Source organism: Rhinatrema bivittatum, chromosome 7, assembly GCF_901001135.1.
Source record: "Rhinatrema bivittatum chromosome 7, aRhiBiv1.1, whole genome shotgun sequence".
Lineage (NCBI taxonomy): Eukaryota > Metazoa > Chordata > Amphibia > Gymnophiona > Rhinatrematidae > Rhinatrema > Rhinatrema bivittatum.
Window position 1 is genome coordinate 131625061 of NC_042621.1, and position 25380 is coordinate 131650440.

The following is a 25380-nucleotide window of genomic DNA, read 5'->3' on the forward strand; positions in this document are numbered from 1 at the left end:
GTACCACAAAGCATAGGAAACTTTGGTGTTCTTGATGGATTGGAATATGCAGGTAGGCCTCGGATAGGTCCAGGGAGGTTAAGAACTCTCCCGATTGTACGGCCATTATCAGGGAGTTCAATGTTTCCGTGCGGAAATTATTCACTTGTAGATGCCTGTTGACACTTGCCAGGATGGGGCGAAAGGGTCCTTCCGTCTTGGGTATGATGAAATGAAGGAGGAGCTTTAAAAGAGTATTTATTTATTTATTTATTTATTTATTTAAGTTCTTTTGATATACCAATACTCAAGACTAGGGTCTTATTGTACCGGTTTACAGCGAAACAAGGGGTAACCAATTAACTAGAAAGATAAAGTTACAATGAACAGGGATTTACAGAGTGGGAGAGATGAGAGCAAAAAGAATAAGATTAACATAACAAAGTTTAACATAACAAAGTTTAACAAAAGGAACGAATGTAGCAAGCTTTGACAGTGGCTTAACCTTTAGATCAAGCACTGAACGCAAGAATGTAGGAAACGATGGGGGCGGATCTGTGAAAATGAAGTGCTGGACTGTGCTGTTAGTGGGGTGTCCATCAAGGGAAGGCTTGAGTGAACAACCACGTTTTTAGTTTCTTTCTGAATGAAAAAGGGCATTGTTCCTGCCAAAGTTCCGGGGGAAGAAGATTCCAATGATACGGTCCCGCCGTGGACAAGGTTCTGTTCTGGATGGAGGTGTGACTAGTGGATTTGTTAGGGGGGGGCTTGGAGAGTTCCTTTGTATGCCGATCTGATCGGTCTTGTGGAAACGTGAAGTTCGAGTGGTATTTTGAGTTGTAGTGTAGATCGGTGATAGATGTTTTTGTGGATGATGGATAAGGTCTTAAACATTATTCTGTGGTTGATAGGTAACCAGTGTAAGTTTTTTAGGATTGGTGTGATGTGGTCCTTGCGACGAGAGTTTGTAAGGATCCTTGCTGCGGCATTTTGAAGCATCTGTAGTGGTTTCATTGAGGAGGACGGAAGGCCGAGGAGGAGCGCGTTACAGTAGTCGATCTTTGAAAACAGTATGGCTTGTAGTACTGATCGGTAGTCTTGGAAGTGAAGGAGAGGTCTTAGTTGTTTCAGGACATGAAGCTTATGGAAGCATTCCTTGGTGGTGGTGTTGATGAACTTTTTGAGGTTCATTCTGGTGTCAAGTGTGGCTCCTAGATCTCTCACTTACAGAGTAATCTCTCACTTACAGAGTAATCTCACTTACAGATTACAGAGTAATCTCACTTACAGATTACAGAGTAATCTCACTTACAGATTACAGAGTAATCTCACTTACAGAGTACAGAGTAATCTCACTTACAGAGTACAGAGTAATCTCACTTACAGAGTAATCTAGCTCTCACAGAGTAATCTCCTAGATCTCTCACTTACAGAGTAATCTCTGCTGCCTGCTTCTTGTGCTGGGAGTGGCAAGGAGACGTCATGAATACATCCCAAGGATTGCTGTGAAATTACAGCTCATATCCTTCTCATATGTCCTTCCAGTACCCGTTTGTCCGAAGTGATGCTGATCCACCCTCGGAACGAGGATTTAGGGGTAGACTGTCCCTCTTCTACCAGGAACTCCCAGCGTCTTCAGGGTCTGTGAAACCAAGGCCAGCAATTCGTCTCTATGAAAACCGCAACATGGTTCGATATAGTTCCAATCCAGGGGGAATTTCCCTTTTCCAATGGGTCCAGATCATCCTCTTTGTCTGGGTCCCTACAAGGGATGCCCTTGATAAAGTGAGGAATGCTCTAGGTTTGCCAATAGGACTGGGAGAGGGAGGGCTTACCGGTTGAGGTTTCACCCAGACAGGGGCAAGCAAGGTAGCAGACTGCACGTGTGTGAAGGCTTGTAAACCCTGGAAAAATTCCACCCAAGAGAAGGCAGCCAGGTCCATGCCTAGCCCAGGAGGTCCTGGGGTAGGAGCCACTGAATTTCCCTCTGCCATGGATGACCCAGGCAAGGGAGTACACAGGTCCGGAATACTTCCAGTTAAGGTTTTGGCTAACCCATCCTCTGAATGGAAGCTTAGCAAAGTCCAGAGAGGCCAACTCTCCTTGGGCTTCTCACAGTGCTGACCATAAGTTGGAATCTAGGTCAGACTGTGAAGCCCTAATATGACACGCAGCTCAGAGATAAAGGCGCTTCTGTTTCTTGGCTGCTGGTGCCATTGGCAGTGATAACTGTGTTCTATCGGCTCGCGCTTAAAGGTTTTTATGCGCACAGATTTTGAATGCCTAGGCAGGGCGCAGAGAGGCGCACACACCACCTGTGCACCCAGCTGTCCCTGGTTCTGCGCTTAGAAGTTGGGCACGTATGTATGCGCGTGACGATATGTGCGCAGAGCCGACGCACTGTGTGCACAGAGATTCTATGGAGGGCAATATGGCATTCACAAAGACATGCACAAGATGGCACTGTCGCAGCCTACCACATGGTTTGCTGACCAAGCCTAAAGTGGGGCCTAGCCCACTGGGGGCTGCTTAACCCGCTTGGAAGCCCACTTCCCCTTACCCCAACGGGATCGGTAACGACGTCAGTATGGTGCGCCAAGCAAGGAGATTGGAGGAAGTCTTACCAAAATCCCTCCAAACGTCTCTGAATCAGGAGGTAAATTATTATTATTATTTTTTTTTTTTTTTTTACTTACCTGGGCTCAGCGCTTACCGGTTGAGTCCAGAGAAAAGGGAGAGGGCTTTGGCCCTCACCATCACGCTCAGCTTCCTGTACCCAGCTACCTTTCAGCTGTTTAAGCAGCAAAGTCCACGCTGGGAACCGGCTACCAGACGAAGGCACACCTCTGAGGGATCTCAGAAATCGCCTCAGGAATTCTCAACTGGGGGAGGGATCTTTAGGTATCACTGCAGGAGAGCAAGTCTCAATGTTCCTTCAATTTAAAAAGTAGAATTTCTTCTTCCAAAAAGTACAGCAATCCCATAGGGATAGGTACATTCATCATCTGCTGAAGATGGAGAATACTAGAGGTCTGAGGTCACTGCAGGGGTGTATGTAGGGTAACGTCAGCTTTGAAATCTCACTCTATCTCCATCTACTGGCAGGGGAGCATAACCCATTGTTCCTAAGTCCATCTGGCTACATGCTAGGAAATTTTTATTAGTTTTCCAATCTGGAACAGTGAAAGGGTACTAAGCACCTAGGTAAACCTTACAGCCTTGTACCTTCCCCCTGGCTCTTCCCACACATAATTAAAAATGTATTTATAATACATTTAAGAAATTCAAAGTACAATCTTCTGAGGTAAAAATATCACAAACATGTACATTATATTTATATTCACTGCTGTGGTATCAACCAGAACCCATGCAAAAAGACACTTGGAACGTGTATGGTATTGCATACTGAATGTGGGCTTGGTCCTCAGAAAACAAGGACTAAACTGAATTACAATTACAACATAGAAAACTTCCCATACCGAAATGGCATTAATTGCTAGCACTCAAAACTGTAACAACCCTACCTATGAAAAGGCAACTCTGTAAATATTACACCTGGCGCTAAAACACCAAATCACCTCCTATTAGGAAAACAGAACAAGCCAGGCTGCAACAGATCCCCACACAGAAAGTACATGCTAGCAGAATACCTCACCTCGCTGCACATTCTGAACAGAGATGGACCCTCATCAAATATAGAATAAAGTGGCCAAAAAATATAAATAGAAGCATGCAGACAAAAAATGAACTGAAAACCACAAGCTAGATTCTGTATATAGTGCAACAATGGAAAACCAGAAATGTCAATTCCTCAGAAAACATCAAATAAAATAAAAAAATATGAAATATCTATCATAGTAGGAAAATCATACTAATAGAAAGAATAAATATTTCAAAACTTCCAAAAAGAAAAATCCAATAATTAACTTTCAAAAATTTCTCAAATACCAATAAAATATTTCAAAATAGCAGACACTTCAAATACTGTCTCCTAATTAAAACTAATAAGGATTAAAAATTCCCTGCTCTCCATACCCGGGAAAGGAAAATTGGTTCTCACCTGCTAATTTTTGTCCTGTAGTACCATGGATCAGCCCAGACTGCTGGGTTATGCCTCCCTTCCAGCAGATGGAGACAGAGAAAAACTTGAAGGACACCCCTGTAAGTAGGGTGCGCCACCTGCAGTCCCTTCAGTATAAACAATATCAAAGCAGAATTAAAAGTGGTAACAGGAATCCAAAAATTTAAATGGTTAAACCAAATTTAGGAGACTCAGCTATGCACAAAATGTGAAATCTTCATCCTGCTATATAGTATGACAGGAAAAAAAACCTGATAAACTGTCGAGCGGAATCAAAAAACTGGGCGGGCGCTGGGCTGATCTGTGGTACTACAGGAACGAAAATTATCAGGTAAGAACCAATTTTCCTTTCCCTGTACATAGAAACATAGAAATGACGGCAGAAGACGACCAATCGGCCCATCCAGTCTGCCCAGCAAGCTTCACACTTCTTTCCTTTCATACTTATCTGTTTCTCTTGGCTCTTAGCAACCCTTGGTTCTATTTCCCTTTCACCCCCACCATTAATGCAGAGAGCAGTGATGGTGCTGCATCCAAGTGAAATATCAAGCTTGATTAGTTAGGGGTAGTAACTGCCGCAACAAGCAAGTTACACCCATACTTATTTGTTTACCCAGACTATGTTATTCAGCCCTTATTGGTTGTTTTTCTTCTCCCCTGCCGTTGAAGCAGAGAGCTATGCTGGATATGCGTGAAGTATCAGTTTTTCTTCTCCCCTGCCGTTGAAGCACAGAGCTATGCTGGATATGCGTGAAGTATTAGTTTTTCTTCTCCCCTGCCATTGAAGCAGAGAGCTATGCTGGATATTAATTATTAATTATTTATTAATTGTTATTGCATTTATTTTTCATCTATTAATTGTTATTTATTAATTGTTAGCATTGTTATATATATATATTTTTTTCTGTTTCTTGGATTAACTATGTTCATTGTAAACCGCTAACTTGAAGCGATAGTTACTGTTCATTGTAAACCGGGGTGATATGTATATTATACAGGAACCTTCGGTATATAAATCCGTAAATAAATAAATAAATATGTGTGAAGTATTAGTTTTTCTTCTCCCCTGCCGTTGAAGCAGAGAGCTATGCTGGATATGCATTGAAAGTGAAGTATGCATTGAAAGCCACATTAATTATCAACAAATATTGAATAAGCCTAATAATTGGTAATACCTATAGCCTATGAACTCTCCGTTAATTTTACATACTCTTACCCACCCTTGGGTTTTTTTGGGTTTGTTTGTTTTGTTTTTTTTAAATTTGGAGATGGCAGCCCTCCATCCTTCCGCTCCGTGAAGGTGGAACACCAACCACTTGCCACTGGCATCCCCGCTCCGTGAATGCCTCTGTGGCTACTGACACTCCGTGCAGTGTTTTGCTGCCTCCTCTTTATACACGTCCTCTAGACCTGATGGATCCACAATGTTTATCCCACGCCCCTTTGAAGTCCTTCACAGTTTTGGACTTCACCACTTCCTCCGGAAGGGCATTCCAGGCATCCACCACTCTCTCCGTGAAGAAATACTTCCTGACATTGGTTCTTAGTCTTCTTCCCTGGAGCCTCAGCTCGTGACCTCTGGTTCTGATTTTTTTCTGATGGAAAAGGTTTGTCGTTGTCTTTGGATCGTTAAAGGTTTTCAAGTATCTGACGGTCTGAATCATATCACCCCTGCCCCTCCTTTCCTCCAGGGTGTACATATTTAGATTCTTCAATCTCTCCTTGTATGACATCTGATGAAGACCCTCCACCTTTCTGGTCGCCCTTCTCTGTACCACTTCCATCTTGTCTCTGTCTCTTTGTAGATACGGTCTCCAGAACTGAACACAGTACTCCAGGTGAGGCCTCACCAAGGACCTGTACAAGGGGATAATCACTTCCCTTTTCTTACTCAATATTCCTCTCTCTATGCAGCCCAGCATTCTTCTGGCTTTTGCTATCGCCCTGTCGCATTGTTTCGCAGACTTCATATCATTAGACACTATAACCCCTAGGTCTCTCTCCTGCTCCGTGCACATCAGCCTTCCCCCCCCATCGAATACAGTTCATTCGGATTTCCACTCCCCATATGCATGACTTTGCACTTCTTGGCATTGAATCTCAGCTGCCATATCTTCGACCACTCTTCCAGTTTCCTTAAATCCCGTCTCATTCTCTCCACTCCTTCCGGCGTGTCCACTCTGTTGCAGATCTTAGTGTCGTCCGCAAAAAGACAAATCTTACCTTCTATCCCTTCCGCAATGTCGCTCACAAAGATATTGAACAGGACCGGTCCCAACACCGATCCTTGCGGTACACCACTTAAAACCGCTCTCTCTTCAGAGAAAGTTCCATTTACCATCACACATTGTCTTCTGTCCGTCAGTACTCGGATCAGCCCAGACTGCTGGGATGTACCCAAGCCGCCTTACATGGGGTGGGACCTAGAAATTCCCACTCGAAGCACACCGCTGCCAAAACTCTCTGAGTCGGGAGTTCGAACATCCAAACGGTAATGCCGAGCAAAGGTATGCAAAGATTTCCAGATTGCCGCCCTACTGATCTCCTGAGGGGAAATCAACTGACTTTTTGCCCAGGATGCCGCCTGAGAACGGAGCGAATGAGCCTTAAGACCCTCTGGAACTGCTCGCCAGTGACATATGTATGCTGAAGCAATAGCATCCTTCAACCACCGGGCAATAGTAGCTTTGGAAGCTTTATGCCCTTTCCTGGGACCGCTCCACAAGATAAAAAGGTGATCCGACAAGCAAAAATCATTAGTGACCTCCAAGTAACGCATCAGCACCCGCCTGACATCCAAACGCTTCAATTCACTAGCATGTGGAGAATTCTAATCCAAATCCGGGAACGTAAGCAACTCAACGGACTGGTTCTCGAGAATAGCCGATACAACCTTAGGCAGAAAGGACAGCACGGTTCTAAGAGAAATGCCAAAACCAGAAAACCTAAGAAAAGGTTTGTGACAAGATAGGGCCTGAATTTCCAAAACTCTCCAAGCTGAGCAGATAGCTACCAAAAACACATTTTGAGTGTAAGGTCCTTCAGAGCGACGCACCTGAGCGGTTCAAAGGAGGTTCACACAACATCCTAAGGACCAAATTCAAACTCCAGGATGGACAAACAGCTCGACATGGTGGATACAAATGCTTAGCACCCCGAAGGAAACGAACCACATCCGGATGAGCCGCTATGGACGCACCATCCACCTCCCCATGTAAACATCCTAACACCGCCACTTGAACCCGGAGAGAACTGAAAGCTAGCCCTTTTGCCAAACCCTCTTGCAAGAAGGCTAGAATGTGGACTACCAAGGCCCGCTTAGGGGAAACATTCGACCTACTACACCAAGAGTCAAAACCTTCCAGACTCGGATATACGTAAGAGGTGGAAGTTTTGCGAGCCCGTAAAAGCGTGGAAATTACAGAATCCGGATACCCCTTCTTTCTCAACTGCCGCCTCTCATAAGACAAGCTGCTAGACAAAAGCGATCCACCTGGTCGAAAAATACTGGACCCTGCTGCAGGAGATTCGGAAGATGACCCAGACGGAGCGACCTGATCACTGCAAGGTTGAGGAGATCCGTGAACCACCACTTTTGTGGCCATTCTGGAGCCACCAGCACCACCGCTGCTGGATGGGCCTCTATCCTTCTCAAGACCTTGCCTACCAGAGGCCAAGGAGGGAATGCGTAGAGCAGAATGTCGAGAGGCCCTAGGAGGACAAGAGCATCCACTCCTTCCGCTCTGTGCTCTCTTCTGTGACTGAAGAAGCGTGGTGCCTTGGCATTACCTCAAGTCGCTAGTAGATCCAAATGGGGAATCCCCCAGCAGTGAGATATCAACACGAATGCCTCATCGGTCAGCTCCCATTCTCCAGGATCCAATCTCTGACAGCTCAGAAAATCCGCCTGCATGTTGTCTACCCTGGCAATGTGTGAAGCCGCTATCCTGAGCAGATGAGTTTCTGCCCAGGCCAGGAGCTCGTCCGCCTCCGCCGCTAAGGGACGGCTCTTTGTGCCTCCCTGCCAGTTGATATATGCTACTGTTGTTGCTTTGTTGGAGAGCACTCTCACCAACCGACGCTGTACCAAAGGCAAGAACTTCTGCATGGCCAAGTGGACTGCCCTGGTCTCGAGACGATTGATGGACCACTGTGCTTCCTGCTGCGTCCATTGGCCTTGGGCTGCCTGAGATTGGCAAATTGCCCCCCTAGCCAGAAAGACTGGCATCCGTTGTACAATAGTCCACTGAGGGACCTCCAGATTCATCCCCCGGGACAAGTGTTCGTGGGTCAGCCACCAAGCTAGGCTGGACTTGGCTGGTTCCTGGAGGGGTAAGGGAACTTGAAAAGCTTCTGACTTGGGGTCCCAACATGAGAGCAAAGCCCTTTGCAATGGCCTCATATGAGCGAAAGCCCATGGGACCAACTCCAGAGTAGATGCCATAGAACCAAGAACCTGTAAATAGTCCCACGCCCTGGGAACTGGCAGGGACAAGAGACGCCGAACTTGCGACATGAGTTTGTCTCTCCGATCCCGCATCAGGAAGACTTTCCCAATCAGAGTATCGAATCTCGTCCCCAAAAAATCCAGGACCTGGGCGGGAGACAAATGGTTTTTGTCCGCATTGATCCAACCCAGAGCGCAAAGTGTCTTCACCACCCTGGCGACCGCAGCTTCGCATAGTTCCTTTGACTTCGCTCGAATGAGCCAGTCGTCCAAGTAGGGATAGACTAGGATCCCCTGGCAATGGAGAGCCTCTGCCACGACCACCATCACCTTAAGTGTGTGCGGAGCGGTCGCCAGCCCAAAGAGAAGTGTCTGAAACTGGTAATGCTTGCCGAGGACCATAAACTGGAGATCCCGCTGATGGTCCTTCCGAATTGCAATGTGTAGGTACACTTCCATCAAATCAAGGGACGCTAAAAACTCCCCTGCTCTGACGGAGGCGATTATGGAATGTAGCGTCTCCATACAAAAACAGGGCACTCAGAGCTCTGTAGACCTTATTCAGACCTAAAATCAGATGGAAGGACCCTTCCTCCTTCGGAATCAGAAAATAAATCGAATACCTGCCAGTTCGAAGTTTGTTCAGAGGAACTGGAACGACCGCCCCAAGTTCCAACAACAGGCGAAGCGTGAGAGACACCTGGCGCCTTTTCTCCAGAGACCCTCACGGCAACACCAGAAATAGATTGCGTAAGGGACGAGCAAAATCTAAGGCATTGCCGTGTTCTATAATGTTTAGAACCCAATGGTCCAACGTTATTTTGACCCACTCCTCATAAAACAGGGATAGCCGCCCCCCAACAACCAGAACAAGGGAGTGGGCCAGCGCTATTTCATTGGCAGTGTCTTGGGCGGGTCTACAGCCCTGAAAGGAATGAGACCAGGTCTGCGACCTGCCGGATGACTGTCTTTGGCCAAACGGAGCCAGCTTAAACTGGCGAAAACGGTACTGCCCCTGAAAAATGCAACTGGGAAGGACCAAAACCTCTGGAAGCTTTTGGCCTATCCTCTGGGAGCTTGTACACCTTATTGTTCCCCAAGGACTTAATGAGCTGTTCCAAATCATCTCCAAAAAGTAATTTCCCCCGAAACGGAAAAGCACCCAGCTGCAACTTGGTGGAAACATCAGCCGACCAATTATGGAGCCATAAAAGCCTGCGGGCTGACACTGCAGAAGCCATAGCACGCGAAGATGTATGAAGGAGATCGTACAAGGCATCCGCCCCATACTCTGCCACCTCCAAATGATAGGTCTGCTCAGAATCTTCCAGGGAGAGCTCTCTGGCACTCAGGAGTTGCTGTACCCACGGGGACTCGCATGCTGCATTAAACTACTGCAAACGGCTGCTCGAACCCCAGAAGAAACGCTTGAGAAGCACCTCCAGCTTACGATCCTGAGGGTCCTTAAGGGCAGCCACCCCAACCACAGGAATAGTCGTACGCTAGGTGACTGCGGATACGGCCCCAACCACCTTGGGAACCTTAAGGAGGTCAAGAGAGTCATCCGGCAGCGGGTATAATTTTTCCAAAGCTCTGCCTACGTGAAGGCTAGCTTCCGGAGTATTCCCATTCCCGAAACATTAGATGGAGCAACATAGAATGAAAAGAGAAGTTCCTAGCCGGGGGACGAAGACCAGACAGCACCAGATCCACCGTTCCCTGATCCTCAGGCGTCAGCAACAACGCTAGGACATGTGGAATCATCGGCTCCAACTCATCTCTACCGAAAGAGCCAAGGACCCAAGGATCAAGCTCTTCCTCCGGGGGCACACACTCTGAATCCTCATCCATGTCTGCCTGAAGCGGATCCACCAGCAGCACCACCCCCTGGTTCCCGGAACCGGACCCTTCCCGGACCACCCTAATCCAGGAGACCTCAGGAGGATCCAGCCTAGGAACCTGCATGGGAGGAGAGGGCCCATCCCCCAGGCCGCCCAGAGGGGGCTCAGGATCTCCCATGGGCATAAGGCTAGCTAAATAAGCCTTATGTAATAGTAAAATAAAATCAGCCGAAAAAGGATGCTGGCCCTTTAAATTTTTCCTGAGTTGGGGTACCCAAAGAAGCATGGAAAGCAGGAAATAAATCATGGGGGGACCCGGGGCAAAAAATCCTGTGGAAATAACTGAGGAGGAAGATCCCCTCCCCTGCTGAGCTGTCTGCATCAGCATCTAAAGCTCCTAAAATGGCCGCCGTTCCCGCATTCCGTGGGAGCGGGGCAGGCTGAGTACCTCGAGGCAGCATCGGGGCACCCACACCATGGGACCGATGTGCCTGTCTCCCCCTGCTGCCCCCCCTGACGGGCCCTCACCCCCGGGAAGACACCGGGAGCAGAGGTTATCTCTGGAGAGCCATGCTGCCGGCTCCCCACAGGATTTGAAGGCCGAAGTGCACGGCATTGCCGCGCTGAACAAGGAGGGGAGGCTGCGAAAATAAACCCCAGAGCCTAGGAGGCAGAATAAGAGCAGCGCAGCTGCAAAAAACAATGCATTCCAATTCTATTTTTTTTTTTTTAATTTGCGTTGGCCTCACCAGAGCACAACCCACGGTAGCCTCTGGGCCAGGAGGGGAGGGACCTCCCCAGTCACTCGCCGGTTGCTGCTCCTGGTACACAGGAGTAAAGGGCAAAGCACACAGCAGGCCTACCACCGAGGAGAAATGACACTGCTTCTCAGGCGGCCTGGCTCTTTTTTTTTTGGAAACTTTGTTTCAGCCAAACAAATTTAAAGGACTCCTGTCACTGCAACTTTTTTTTTTTTTTTTCTTGTTTAGAATCAATTAGCCAGGATAGCAGGTTCTGCCACCTTCATCTGCTGGAGACAGAGAAATACTGAAGGGATTGCAGGTGGCGCGCATCCTACTTACAGGGGTGTCCAAGTTTTTCTCTGTCTCCATCTGCTGGAAGGAAGGCATAACCCAGCAGTCTGGGCTGATCCGGGTACGTACAAGGAACTTTTGATTTACAGTCACCCTGAGATTTTCATGGATTACTGCAGGGTGGGTGTGTGGGGGGGCACAAACTTTCTCCCCTCTCATTCATTCTCACACACATTCACACACACATATACTCCCCTCTCTCTTACACATGCTCTCACAGGCACACAAACTCTCTCAAAGTCCCATATATACATGCTTCCTCCTCATTTCTTCAGCTGCTGGTAGGATGGGGTCACTAGTGGCCACTTGGGCCTCTCTGTTTCCTTTCTTGGATCTCATCTGCTGCTGCCCCTCCCACCCCTCTCCCTGTGTACCACTCTGTGCAATTGCAGTTTGTACAACTGGTAGCACTGGGCCTATCAGCTGGATATGATACTTTTGCTGATCCCAGGACACATTACTCCTAACACTCTCTTGTCTTACCCCATTCTACTGGAGAATATGGTACTTCATCAACATTGCTGTTTATTCCATGCTTTTCTAGCCAAGAATGCAAGGCATGATACATATAGAATCATAAATAATTATAAATAGCAGACCTAAAAGTAAGTTATTCATTGCATAAAGAAAGTTGTGCCACAAGTAGTACAGTATGTACACCTCATGGAATACAGACTCTAATGGAGTTCATGACCTTTTGTTATAAGGCTATATAAAGTCATAGCAGTTCTCCCATCCCTTAATGAAAGATGTTATATGATCCATAACACCACTCCTTAATGCTTCCAGATAGGCATTTACATGTTAGATTTATAGTTAAGTTAGCCAGAAAAGTAGCTCCAACCTTACCATCGGTAATCTTCAGCATTGAGTAGGAAGTACGTGCACACAATAGTGACACAGACTGTCACGATGCACAGTATCACCAGCACTAACATCATAAAGCCATACACATAGTAGATCTTGTATGCCCAAAAAGAGGTGAAAATGAAATACCTACAGAAAATTCAGACAAAAATGCAATTGTTATATATTGGAAGAAACAATTGTCTGAAATAGAAAAGATTACATATTCTGAAGGGGAAAGTTGATAAATGTGACAAGAAATGAGCAAAGTACTGAGATTATGTGACTACAAATGTCTAATGTATTTTATGGGCTATATCTATATGGTACTGCTAAGTCATCTCAGTCTTGTTTACTTGGTGGGGTTTGATGTATATGTGGGAGTATACTTTGAAGCCCTAGCGTGGATGCTATAATCTTCTGTTTTTGTTTTTCCTGTGTTTTACGATAACTGTATTGGTTTAAATAAAACGTTTTTATAAAAATGCAGTTGTGACCAAAGATACAATTTTAACAGTAGTACAAGTGCTAAAGGACTGACCTGTATCAAGGCTACATGTCAGATACTAGTAATCTATGTTTAGATTAGTTCTGCCTAAGGGATGGTGCCATTACTTTCTGGGGATTCTGTGTCTCAGAAGGCAGCCGAAATTGCTGGGTACACAAGGGACAGGCAAACTCATATAAACCAATCCTGTCACATAAGGTTTTAATGCTTCACTGGGCTCAGAAATGTGCCAACTAGCTGTTTCATTTGTGTTATAAGTGCAAACCTGGTTAACAAGAAAATAAGCATGCTAGTTTTACTATTTTTTGTAACCAGGGATGCCAAAATTAAGTATGGGAGCCTATTGCTCTTTGAGAGATTTACAAGGCTATATAAAATCAAAGTTTAGTTAATCTTTACATAATGCAGTGTGCTGCACAGATTTTAATCTGTCATTATTTGACGATGGGGAAAAGGGCATGGAATATATTTTCCCCCACCTTCCAAGTTGTACATACCAAAAAAAAACACCTCACTTACATTTCAATGAAAATGGATCCAAAGGGCAAAATACCTCCTAGGCACACAATCACAGCTGGCTCCATGAACCTGCAGAAAAACCACACTTAATACTTTTAGGACATTCCTAATGCATCACTATTTATTGATGTCTCCTTGTTGTATTCCAGCAGTATCCCCTACTTTGAGTCTCTCTGCACCAGTGACTCTATACAATCAGACCCTGTACACAGAGTGTGATTAAGCAACTTACAGGGTTCTCTTGGTTTTCAAACAATTTAGCAAAATGTAAGTAACTTGCTTGAGTTTGGGTTTAAATGATCAGTGCCACATTTCTCAATTTTGGTCCAGTCCGAGTGATGCTTACAGCGATCACCTCATTCCTGGCTTAGTAACCCAGCCGATTCTCATGTTTCTCAAAATTAGCAGAAAAGCCAAGAATGCCTACATTGGTTACATGAGTAGACCACAATGACTACACACTGGACCAAACGGACAGAAACTTCCAGAGCTCTCAAAAAACCAAAGCCTTTCATTGTTCATGCACAGAAGTTCACATGCTGCAGCAGCACAGCAGCATCTCTCAGTTCTACATACATAGCTTTTTGGCTGAGGGGAGAATAACTCTGAAGGGAAGGAAGGTGAGTTTGTGTGAACAGTGAAGCGCAGATAAGCGGCTTTATCGCTAAAGACAAGCAGGTTCACTTAGTTACATACGTGGAATTTCATAGTTAAGGGATGACTTAAAAAAAAAAGGGGGGGGGGGGGGGAACTGCCAGGAAGCAGGAAATATTTTTGCTGGGGAAACACTTTTTACATGTTATTGTATTGTTGTATTAACACAACAGCAAAAACTACAAGAAATCATAAATGTGGGCCAAAGGAGGTGGGAGGGGTTGGGGGGAGGGGTTTGGGATATAGCTATACTTCTCAACAAAACTGAAGGATGGACAGTCCATACCTACTACCCTGCTGGGAGGCCATGTCCAAACAATGATGTGATGTGGACTGAAGTCCATATTGCAGCCTTCCAAAATCTCTTCAATGAACTGATGCTATTATGGCCCTTGATATATGCCCTTCTAGGAAGCTGATAGGAGGCTTCACTTAAAACAAGACCCCTATGAACCTGACAATTAAAAGATTTATAAAAATGGGGGTGCCTTCTACATGGTGGCAAGCACCACTTGCACTGAAACAAGCTGATTTTGAGGCCAGACTCTGATTGATGTAAATGTTGTACAAGCAGTTGGTGTGGGGCAAGAGAAGGGATCTAAAGATGGCAAGCCTTCACCATTTAAAGATTCCTTCTTGAAGCTAGAGGATCTGAGACACCATTGGAGAAATCAATGGGCGGCATTACATCACACCCAACATTAAAAACTGTAAGAGCTAGAAACAGAGTATTCAGTGGAGCAACTATCTCATCCCTAGTTCTGCATGATCAAAATGAGGGAAGTTCCCAACTTCATTCATTTCTTCAGGCATAATTCCTGAAGTAATGGAACCAGCATTTGTCTTGGCAAAAAAAAAGGTTTCGGACCTTAGAGGTGTCTTGAGAAGACACATACAGAAGATCTGTTCCCAATTAAGGGAAAAGGCATGCACAACTAACCTGCCTCCTGATCTTCTCCCGGAGAAGAAGATTGGTACCTTCCTGTTCAAGAATATTATAGAGTTACCTCAAGTAATCCACATTTCAGGAAGATCCTGTTTGTTTAATCCTGGTCCTGGGGCCATTCATAGGGGATCCAAACAGCAACTAAGTGTGTCAACCAAGATATCCTCTTTTCATGCCAGGAATGTGGGTTTTAGGGTCAGCCCATAAGAATATCTAGTTCTACTACTAACAGTCTCCCAACCATTCTTCCTCTGGTAGAACATGACCACCTAAATTTCCATTTGAAGGAACAATTTTGTTGGTCACTTGATTTCTGAAAGCCTTTATAGCACATTCTGAACAATCTTTAACTCAAGAAGGTGGATGTGCAATCTTTTCCTAGAAGGGCCCTGATGTTAAGCTTGGTCAGATGGGCTCCTCAACCCTAGCTGCATGCATCTGTGGTAAGAACAATTTAGTGAGAAGGGATTTGAATGGGTAAACCAATTGTCAATTGGATTGGGAGACCTATCAAGAAACGAGTAGGCAATTTTTCAAATTATCCTTTTATCTGTCTAAGTAGCCATTTACATAGCACCTTGGTATGCATTACTCACAATTTGTTTTATTACTTGTTTTATCACTTAATGTATTAGTTTGGAAACAGATGCACAAATTGTCGGCATTAAAGTTTCCTGAATCTGAATCTTATCTGCAAAGCACTTATATTGAGCGCTAATGTATGAATCATTCAGTTCTGCAGGAAGAAAAATGTCCAATAGGCACAGCAGACAAAGAAAAAGGAGCAATGATGTGGGGCCACTGCAGAGCTTTTGTCTTTCCAGAAAGTTCTGGAAGTTTCTGTCCATTTAGCACCAATACACAGCCATGTAATTGGGTGAACCTGCTTGTCAGAGACTACTACTAAATACAATAAAATACAATTACCCTGTATTGAGAAAAGTAACCAAGGTTCAGCACATGGAAAACCTACATTTATAGTACTGCAACTACTGGAAAGCTTATTCTTTGCAAAATGATGTGGATGGTTATATAAAAATTTGGAGCCCTTACTGACTATAACAACTCTAATTAGTTCCAGCTAAATATGTTTAGCCTGCAATTATATGCATGTGTTATTCTGTGCCTGCACTTTTTATATCAATGATTAGCAAGACTAAATTTATCTACTGATTATTTCATATGTTTAAATAAAAAGTTAAAACAATGTCAGATTTAATTCAATCTGAGTTACATAATGTGAGTTTATTTATCACGGTCTCACTCTAAAATCAAAGTAATATACAATCAGGAGCTGAAGAGTGGATCATGATCATGCTGGGAAACAGGCTTGTAGAAATGATAAAAAAAAGATATTAAAAACTAAAAGGTGAATTTTAAAAGCCTGACACGCGCATCAATTAGGGGATGCACAAATATCAGGCCGGCATGTACCAAGTGGATTTTAAAAGCTGCCTGGATACGCACGTAAATGCCACTGTGCGCACATCTCAGAACTTCTGAAAAAGGGGGGGGGGAGGGCGTGGGTGTGGACTGGGCAGGACATGGGCATTCCAGGATGTGAACCTGAAATTTGCGCATAAATTCTTATGCATCCTGGTGCATGCCAGGATCCCCCCGCTGTGTAACTTTACCTCTGCAATGGATGATGTGTAAGCAATAAAACAAAAAATCTAGGCACACCAGCGGAGTTTTAAGGGTCAGGGCTAACAGGGGGGAAGGAAGGCTATTAGACCAAGGGGGTTTGGAAGACCTATACCTTAACTGGGCGAACTGGAAATAAACTAGGTAAAATGGTACACGTCCCTTTTAAAACGCCCCTGACACAGTAGAAGCAGCATTTGCGCGCACTTGCGTGCATCCACTTAAAACACTGCAGATGTGCACACAGCCAAGCTATTTTATAACATGTGCGCATATACGCATGAATGTTATAAAACAACTGCGTCCCTGAACACAGGCCGATGAATGCACGCACTACGTGCACTGGTTTAAAAGTTACCATCCCTGGTATGATGGAAGAACAAAGTAGGTCAGACTGTTAAAGATAAAGCAGTAAAGATGGAGAAAGCATGAAAGGAAGACAGAAACCAAGGATAGTGAGGAAAGTTGAGTAGCTGAGAGTGACAGAAGTGAGTCAGTCGTGAAGGTTGAGAGGAGCAGGTGGTATTAGTGTTGGTATTCAAACAAATTGCCCTGCTCAAAACTGGGTTATTTGGGGGAAAAAAAGTGCTACTACAACAGCAACAACATACAAATTAAAGAATGATGTACTAGAAATAATAAAAAGACTTCTTGCTGATATGAAACGGTCCAGGAGTCCTGAAGGCAGCAATAGAGAGGGGAAAGCAGAGTTGCTCACCTGTAGAAGGTGTTCTCCAAGGACAGAGCAGGATGTCAGTTCTCACAAATGGATGACTTCATCGGATGGAACCCAGCATGGAAAACTTATGTCAAAGTTTCTAGAACTTTGTTTAAGATTCACTGAGCTTGCTCAGGCATGCATTATATCACACGTCCATGCAGGGGCCTCTCTAGTCTTATAATATTGAATTCAAGAGAATAAAATAATTGAGGAGAAAACCCACATAGTGGAAACCCAACTCCACAGGGTAGTGGGTGGGTTTCGTGAGGACATCCTGCTGTCTTTGGAAAATACCTATTACAGATAAGCAACTGCTTTCATTAAGAACAAGCAGAATGGCAGTTCTCTCGCATCAGTGATTCCCTAGCTACAGGCTGCCCCCCAATATAAAAGGGAACCAAAGTGCCAATGGGTACAACAACTTTTGTTGATAATGGGGGGGGGGGGGCGCAGCCTGAACAAAAACAACGGGCCCAAGACAGGAAAAGTTCCGAAGGACAGACTGGCCAAACCCACTGTCATGTCAGCCATCCCTATCCAAATAATGCAATGTGAATGGTTGGTGAGAACTCCATGTCATAGCGCTGCAGATCTCCTCCATAGGAACTGCTCGTAAGTGGGCCACTGATGCTGCCATGGCTCAAACAGAGTGAACCTTGACATGACCCCCAAGATGTAGTCCTGCCTGAGCATAATAGAAGGAGATGCAGTCTGCTAGCCAATTAGAAAGGGTCTATTTGGCAACAGTGATACCCAACTTACTCCTATCAAAAAGAAACAAAAGTTGGGTGGACTGTCTATGTATGTATGCAAGACCACACAATCATGAAAAATTAGTGAAAGGTGGATGAGTCACTAAGGCCTGGAGCTCACTGATGCTGCATGTTCAAGTGACCGCCACAAAAAATATGGCCTTCCAGGTCAGATACTTCAGATCAAAGGATTGCAGAGGCTCAAAAGCAACTTTCATCAGCTGAGCAAACACCACATTGAGATCCCAAAACACAGCAGACATTAGGGAAGGCTTTAACTGAAGCAGGCCCCACATGAAACGTACAACTATAGGCTGTACAGAGATAGGCATACCATCTGCACCACTGTGTTATGCGCCAATTGTACTTAGGTGAACTCTATAAGAGTTGGGTCTTCAAGCCAGCTTCTGACAGGTATAGAAAGTAGTCAAGAAGTTTTTGTGGGGAGCAGGAAAATGGATCTAGGGCCTTCTGCTGACACTACACAGAAAATCCCCTCCACTTTAATTCGTCAGACTTTCTAGTGGAAGGCTTTCTGGAAGCCACCAGGACCCGAGACACATCTTCTGAGAGATCAAGTGGATGCAGTATTAACCTCTTAACATCCAGATTGTGAGCCACAGTGCCTGAGCTGGGATGTCGCAACCTGCCTCAATCCTATGTGATGAGGTCTGGGAAGTCTCCAGCCTAATCGGTTTCCAGATGGACATCTCCCTGAGGAGAGGAAACCAGATCTATCTTGACTAATGAGGAGCTATGAGGATCATAGCCCCTTTGTCCTTGTGAAGCTTCAAGAGAGTCTTTGCTACCAGTGGAGCTGGAGATCCTCGTCCCAATGTCAGGTGAAGGCATCTGAGGCTGGTTTGCCGTGTGTCCTGGACAGGGAGCAGAACCAATGAACCTTTTTGTTCCAAGGTGCTGCAAACAGATCCACATCTAGGCTTCCCTAGAGGTGGAAGATCTAGTTTGCGACACCTTGGTCCACAGACCATTCCTGGAGTCTGAAGGCATGACTCAGTCTGTGTGCTATTATTTCCTCCGTTCCGGCCAAGTACATAGCCCTGAGCACCATCCCAATGGAGAGGGCCTATGACCAAATCTGGATCGCTTCCTGACACAGGAGGTACAAAAGCCCATGCCTCCCTGCTTGACCACATTGCCACTTAATTGTTGGTTTGTATCAGGCAATTTTGTTGGACAGCCAATCTCTGAAAGCCAAGAGAGCGTATCTGATCACACGGAGCTCTAGGAAATTGATCTGATGGGAGGTGTTCCAGGGTGGACCATAGGCCCTGGGTGCAGAGTCCATCTACATGGGCTCCCCAACTCAGGGTGGACACATTCATAGTTAGGACAATTTGGATAGGGAGAGTTTGGAAGAACACCTCTTTTTCCAGATTGTAAAGTTCCCACCACCAGGACAAAAAGTCCCAGAGAGACAACATGACTCGGATGTAAACCTGGAGGTCTTGAATGGCCTGTCGCACTGCGACCTTAGGGTCCATTAGGCCATTCACATGTGCAAACATGCCAAGGAAGTGATATGTAGAGTTGCGACCATGTGGCCCAACAGCCTCAACATGTGCCATGCTGACGCCTGCTAGTTCTTTTGAATTCCTGCCACGATGGTCAGCAAATTGATGACCGGTTGCCGAGAAAGGAAGGCCTTGGTCCGAGCTGTGTCTAGCAGGGCTCCAATGAAGTCCAATTGCAGTGATGGGACTTGGGTAATTGACAACGAACCTTAGTGACTCCAGCACCCAGATGGTCGTGTGTATGGACTCGTCGGCCCCTACCTGAGAGGTGCTCTTGACCAGCCAATTATCCAGATACGGGAAAACGAACTCCCAGTCTACAATGGTGAGCCGCCACCAGAGTCAGGCATTTCGTAAAGACTTGCGAGGCTGACTTGAGCCCAAATGGCAGCATGCGATACTGGAAGCTCTGTTTTCCCACCATGAATCTGAGATACTTCTGGTGACTTGGGAAGATCTCTATATGTGTATAAGCATCTTTTATATCCAAGGAACATAGCCAGTCCTATTTTTGTAAGAAAGGGATCAGGGTGCCCATGGAAACCATCTTGAACTTTTTTTTTTGATGAATTTGTTCAAGGCCCTTAGGTCTAGGATGGGACAGAGTCCTCCTGTTTTCTTTAGTATCAGAACGTACCAAGAGTAAAATCCCCACCCTCTTTGCCCTGGAGGAAAGGGATAGACCGTGGTGGCCATTAAGAGGGAGAAAAACTCCTCTACTAATACCTCTACTAATTGCCCCCCCCCAGCCCATTTTGAGGCTGGGGGGGCAATTTGGCAGGGCATCCAATAAGTTTAATCTGTACCCTTTGCATATGATGGAAAGAACCCACTGGTCTAAGGTTACACTGGACCACTGGTGCGCAAAGAACCGCAGCCTTCCCCTGACCAGCAGATCCATCACACCAAGCACGGGCGACTGGGTATCTTCCCTGTGATCCAGTTAAAACCCCATCCCTGGAGTTGACTGAGGCGCTGGCTGGGGTTTCAGGGCTCTTTGTTGCCTACAGCAGCCACGAGAGCCCTGATAAAACTGAAGGGAACAAGAAGGCGGAAGACAGTACTTCCTTGGTCAGAAAAAGAACTTCCTCGGTCCAGACCTTGACGACCACTTAGTTGAGAACAAGTCCGTAGTGCTAGTGGAGAGCAGCCCAAGGGTCACATGGTGGTCCCGGATTTGGGCCACCACGTCCTTGACCTTATCTTTCCCATAGAGGGCACATCTGCAAGTCACTCCTGCACCTCTAGTCTGAGATCCGAGGCCCGCAGCCATGCCTATCTGTGAGTACCAATTCCTGCTGCAGAGACCCCTCGATGCAGTCTTGAAAACATCATAGGTCGAGTGGATCTCATGTTTCCCACACTCCAAGACCTTATGCACCAAAGATAGGAGGGTGTCTTGCTGCTACTGAAGCAGTTGTTCAGCAACATCCTGCACTTGCTTCCAGATGTCCCGCGTATACTGGCTCATGTAGAGCTAGTAGTCCGCTATGTGGACAATAAGCATAACACCTGGAACACTTTCCTCTCAAGAGATTCCATCACTGCGATTCTTGCTCGGGAGCGCCGACAAATGAGTCCAAGAATGCCTGGCCTTCTTGAGAGCGGATTTGATGATCATCGACTGGTGGGATAGCTTTCACTTGTCGAATCCGAGAGTCTTTTGGATGAGATAAATCGCGTTCGCCTTCCTGTTAATGGGAGGCACTGTGAGGGGGTGCAATTGCCACAATCTCCTCAGAAGGCTCCATGAACTGGAGGATACCTAGTATTTTGTGTCTGGTATGTTTCTTCAGTCATCAAATGAAAGGGAATGGCCTCAGCCATCAACCAAACAAAGCCTGCAAAGGAGCGGTCCTCTGTGGAAACTTCCTTTGCTCCTCTGGAGAAGTTGGATCTGAGGGGAAACTGTCCGAAGCATCAGAAACCAAGAAACCAAGAATGACTCATCTCACCAGGGGCCAAAAGGTACCCTCGTCTCCACTGTGGTCGACTGGTGATGGGGCCCTAGGCGTGCAGCCTCCAACCAGCAGTTAGGTACCAGTGGAACTGGTCATGGTAGCCCAAGACACTGTCTTCTCCAGCATCAGGGGGGCTTCCTTCTCCAAGCAACCAGGAACAATGACCGGATCGGCAGGTGGTGACGATCGGACTGATAGGTGGTGGCGATGGTGCCCCACAGGGCATTGATGCCTTCTCAGGCACAGACGCTGACTGGGACGGTAACATGCACATAAATGCATGCAGGGATGCCAGATGTCTTTGAACGTTGTTTCCTCCTTGTATGCATTATTATACAATATTGAGAACTTATTTTTGGTTCCCCGCATACATTTTTCTATGAAGGGAAAAAAGGAACAGTCTAAGGGTATTCCAGGAGGAGTAATGGTACCTGTGCCAAGCTGCACACACCTCACCAATTCCTCCTTGAACACCACCAATGCCAACACAGGTTGGTACGCAGGAGGTGTGACCAGATCCTCTGTGGAACCGAGAGGAGAATCAGTGGCTGGCATCAGGACAGATGGAGACAGTGGCGTACCCCTGGCATCGATGGAGGACTGGCTCTCCTTGCCTCGGGGGCATCACAGCATAAGCTGGTGCATCCCTGTGCCTGGCACTGTGTATTGAAGGGAACTGATGCCAATGCTACCTCGACTTTTCTCGATGCTTGGGACTGGTCCTTCCCCAGTACTGAGGCCAAGGACGCTGAAACTGACATCCTCAAATGGAGGAGTCCAACAATGGTCAGTCGCCAGCTTCCCTCTCCGCCGATCTCAATGGAACCAGTAGCCCCCACTGATGTTCATATCTCGGTGTCTATTGATGCAGCCCTGAGGTCCCTTAACGTCTCAGGATCAGTCTTCTCCAGATCGAAGAGGCGCTCCATCTAATCGAGCCAGATCTTACATTCCTTAGGGGTCATTCTGGCACACTTGCTGCAACCCCAGATGTCATGCGATGCCCCAAAGCAAAGGACACATCTATCATGGGGATGCATGGTAGACAATCCTCATACATCTGGGGCATGTCATCATGAAAAAAAAAAAAAAGGGATGCAAGACTGAAATCAATGATGGCCGCCATAGATGGCCAGCTGGCACTGAGCACACCACCGCCCCGGGGGATCGACAACGAAATTAAGCTTATCGATAAATGCCAAGAAGCCTATCTAGAATGCTAATGTAGAACCGAGGAGTCCCCATGTCGACTGCTCGAGGCAGTAAAGAAGAAATCATGAAAAAAAAAGTTAAAAAAAAAAAAAAAAAGGAAAAAAATTGGCAAAGCGAGGCTCTCATCCACCCACAGCCGAGAGGCACTGCAGAAAAGAAAAAACTGGCGAGGACCCCAAATGGATGCGTGGTATAATGCATGCCTGAGCATACTCTAAGAGGCTCACTCAAAGTTCTGACATAAGTTTTCTGTGTCGGGCTCCATCCGATGATGCCACCCATGTGTGAGGACTGTTATCCTGCTTGTTCTCGGAGAAAATAATTCCAAGAGATGCATTGTGAACCCTCCCCCTTGGAAGTTGTTTGCAACAGAAGCAGCATACATTGTATACAAATTCACACATACTGGAGAAGTGGCTCTTAATCCATTCTTTGGAAGACACCTAGCCAGTCTTATGATGGAGTGAATTTTCAAAGGAGTTCAGTGTGTAAAAATATGTATGCATTATTAAAGAGGAAGGCAATCTCTGATAGCTGGGGAGGAAACAGAAGAATAGATGCCAGATGTCTTTGAACGTATTTATTGTAGTGGAGATGTGTTTTTATAAAAAGCATCTATTCTTCTGTTGTTTCCTCCTTGTATGCATTATTATACAATATTGAGAACTTATTTTTGGTTCCACGCATACATTTTTCTATGAGGGGGGGAAAAAGGAACAGTCTAAGGGTATTCCAGGGTAGGGTTCAAAAGTACGTACAATAATTGCTATTTGTAGAATATACATATATATTATCGAACTGGTTCATATACTTTTACAGCTGCTAATCGACTCTCACAAGTGAAATCAGACTTGTCTGTTGTCTGCGGTGTTTAGGTGGAGGTCTGGGAAAACTGATGGGGATTAAGGGTGAAATGCTAGAGGGTCTAGGTGAACTGGATAAGGACTGAGGGAACTGGTGGAGGTACAGGCGAACTGGTGGTTCGACATATTCGCACATTATAAAATACTACCTCCATATTTAATTCTGGGTGTTTATTCCGACAGTTCACAATTATTTTACACATATGTTTATAAAATAAGTAGAAAAAGTATGCATTTCCTTGCACTGGAAGCATACATGTGTACTTTTGGTGTATAAAAATGTGATGTTTTATAAACCAGGTGGCTCCCATCACACTGTTTTTAAATACTAGCATTAATCTTCATACGTCTATTTACACACACAAATGCTGTACCACAAATAGGTTTGAAAGTTGGGCTCAATGAATATGCAACAAATCTGTATACAATGGAGGCAGTGCATGCAAACCTCTCTCACACATATGCAATGAGGACATCACGAAAATCAGACTGGCCAGGAGTTCCTTGAGGATTGATTTTAGAACCACTGATAACAGTCCAGCCATGAGGGGACTATTGCACTAGCAGAGGTAGTAGGCAGCAGACCAGGGGGCCAATGTGCTAAAACGTGTTAACAGTAACTCAAGCATTAACATGGATTAATGCTTGCATTATCTGTACAGGTCTATTTACACTTAAAAATGGCTTTGATGGATAAGATCTACTTGCAGCCACAATAGATATCTTAAATGTTAGTTGAAAATATGTTGCCATTGCAAAACATCAAGTTTGCTAAAATATGCCCTCAAACGATATAGTGTTTAAAAAGCACCACATCCACTGAGAAAAAGAAAAATGTACATGAAAAGTTATGTTCTATAAAATTTATGGTTTGTCATATCCCAAGGGAAACCTTGCTCTTCCACCAGTAGCAAATCCTTTGTGTTTTACACAATAGCTGGATACACTACATTAAGAAGCAAGCACTGGAATGACTGCCTGTACAAGTTTTTATTTAGAATCCATGTTCTACTACTCCAGAAGTTTAGTGCTCAGGCGCCAACTTAACCTTGTTGATTAGTGGAATAGACTGGACCAACGTGACTCTCATTGCTCTTAAACAAACAATATTTACCATTTCTTCTCTGGGATAGGTCTGGGAACGGCATTGACACGACAAGGAAAGTTGGGCTGGCCTGACAGGTTTCTGCCCAGAATCGTCCCAACCAGATTCAATGGAAGAATAACGAAAAAGCAAATACAACACACAGCAACCTGTAAAAAAAATCAACAGCATTGAGGTCAGGAAGAGGGTTTCTAGTACAATACGGGTCTTTAATGGCATTAGTTCTCACAAGTAATTGCCTGTTTAAGACAGAAGGTAGTAGAAAGAAAAATCAAGCACCCTCAATCATATTATATATATACTTTTAAGGGAAAATTAGTTTTACAATAATTTCAGTTCCAGAGCGTAACCTTCCTCAAGTTTATAGTGTTGTAAAAGTGAAACAGTTTTATATACCATCCAAACCTATCAGAACTTTCTATAGTGATATTAGGTTACATGAAAATCTCGATCCACCTGTGAAAAAAGGAGAAAATGTACATACCAGTAAAGGAAGTTAAAAAGTCTAAATTATCCAAAGTATTAATTTCAAATGTTTTAGACTTTGGGGACAATATTCAGCCACTGGTTGGCTCGCAAAGTTTACTAAACATAGCCAGCTAACTTTGTCAGGATATTCAGTTGTGCGGTGGCAAGAAATATGTATTGTTAAAGAGTTGGCCAGCTCTAACT

General features: G+C 45.2%; 1 protein-coding gene across 1 annotated transcript in view; it reads right to left on the minus strand.

The window, feature by feature from the left end:
* TM9SF3 (transmembrane 9 superfamily member 3) overlaps nt 1-25380 on the minus strand; it is a 188725-nt gene that overhangs the window by 10877 nt on the left and 152468 nt on the right. The window contains exons 10-12 of the mRNA XM_029609139.1: nt 24718-24857; nt 13316-13384; nt 12292-12438 (exon numbers count right to left, since the gene is read on the minus strand). Coding sequence (XP_029464999.1) covers nt 12292-12438; nt 13316-13384; nt 24718-24857 — 356 coding nt within the window. The remainder of the gene's footprint in view (nt 1-12291; nt 12439-13315; nt 13385-24717; nt 24858-25380) is intronic.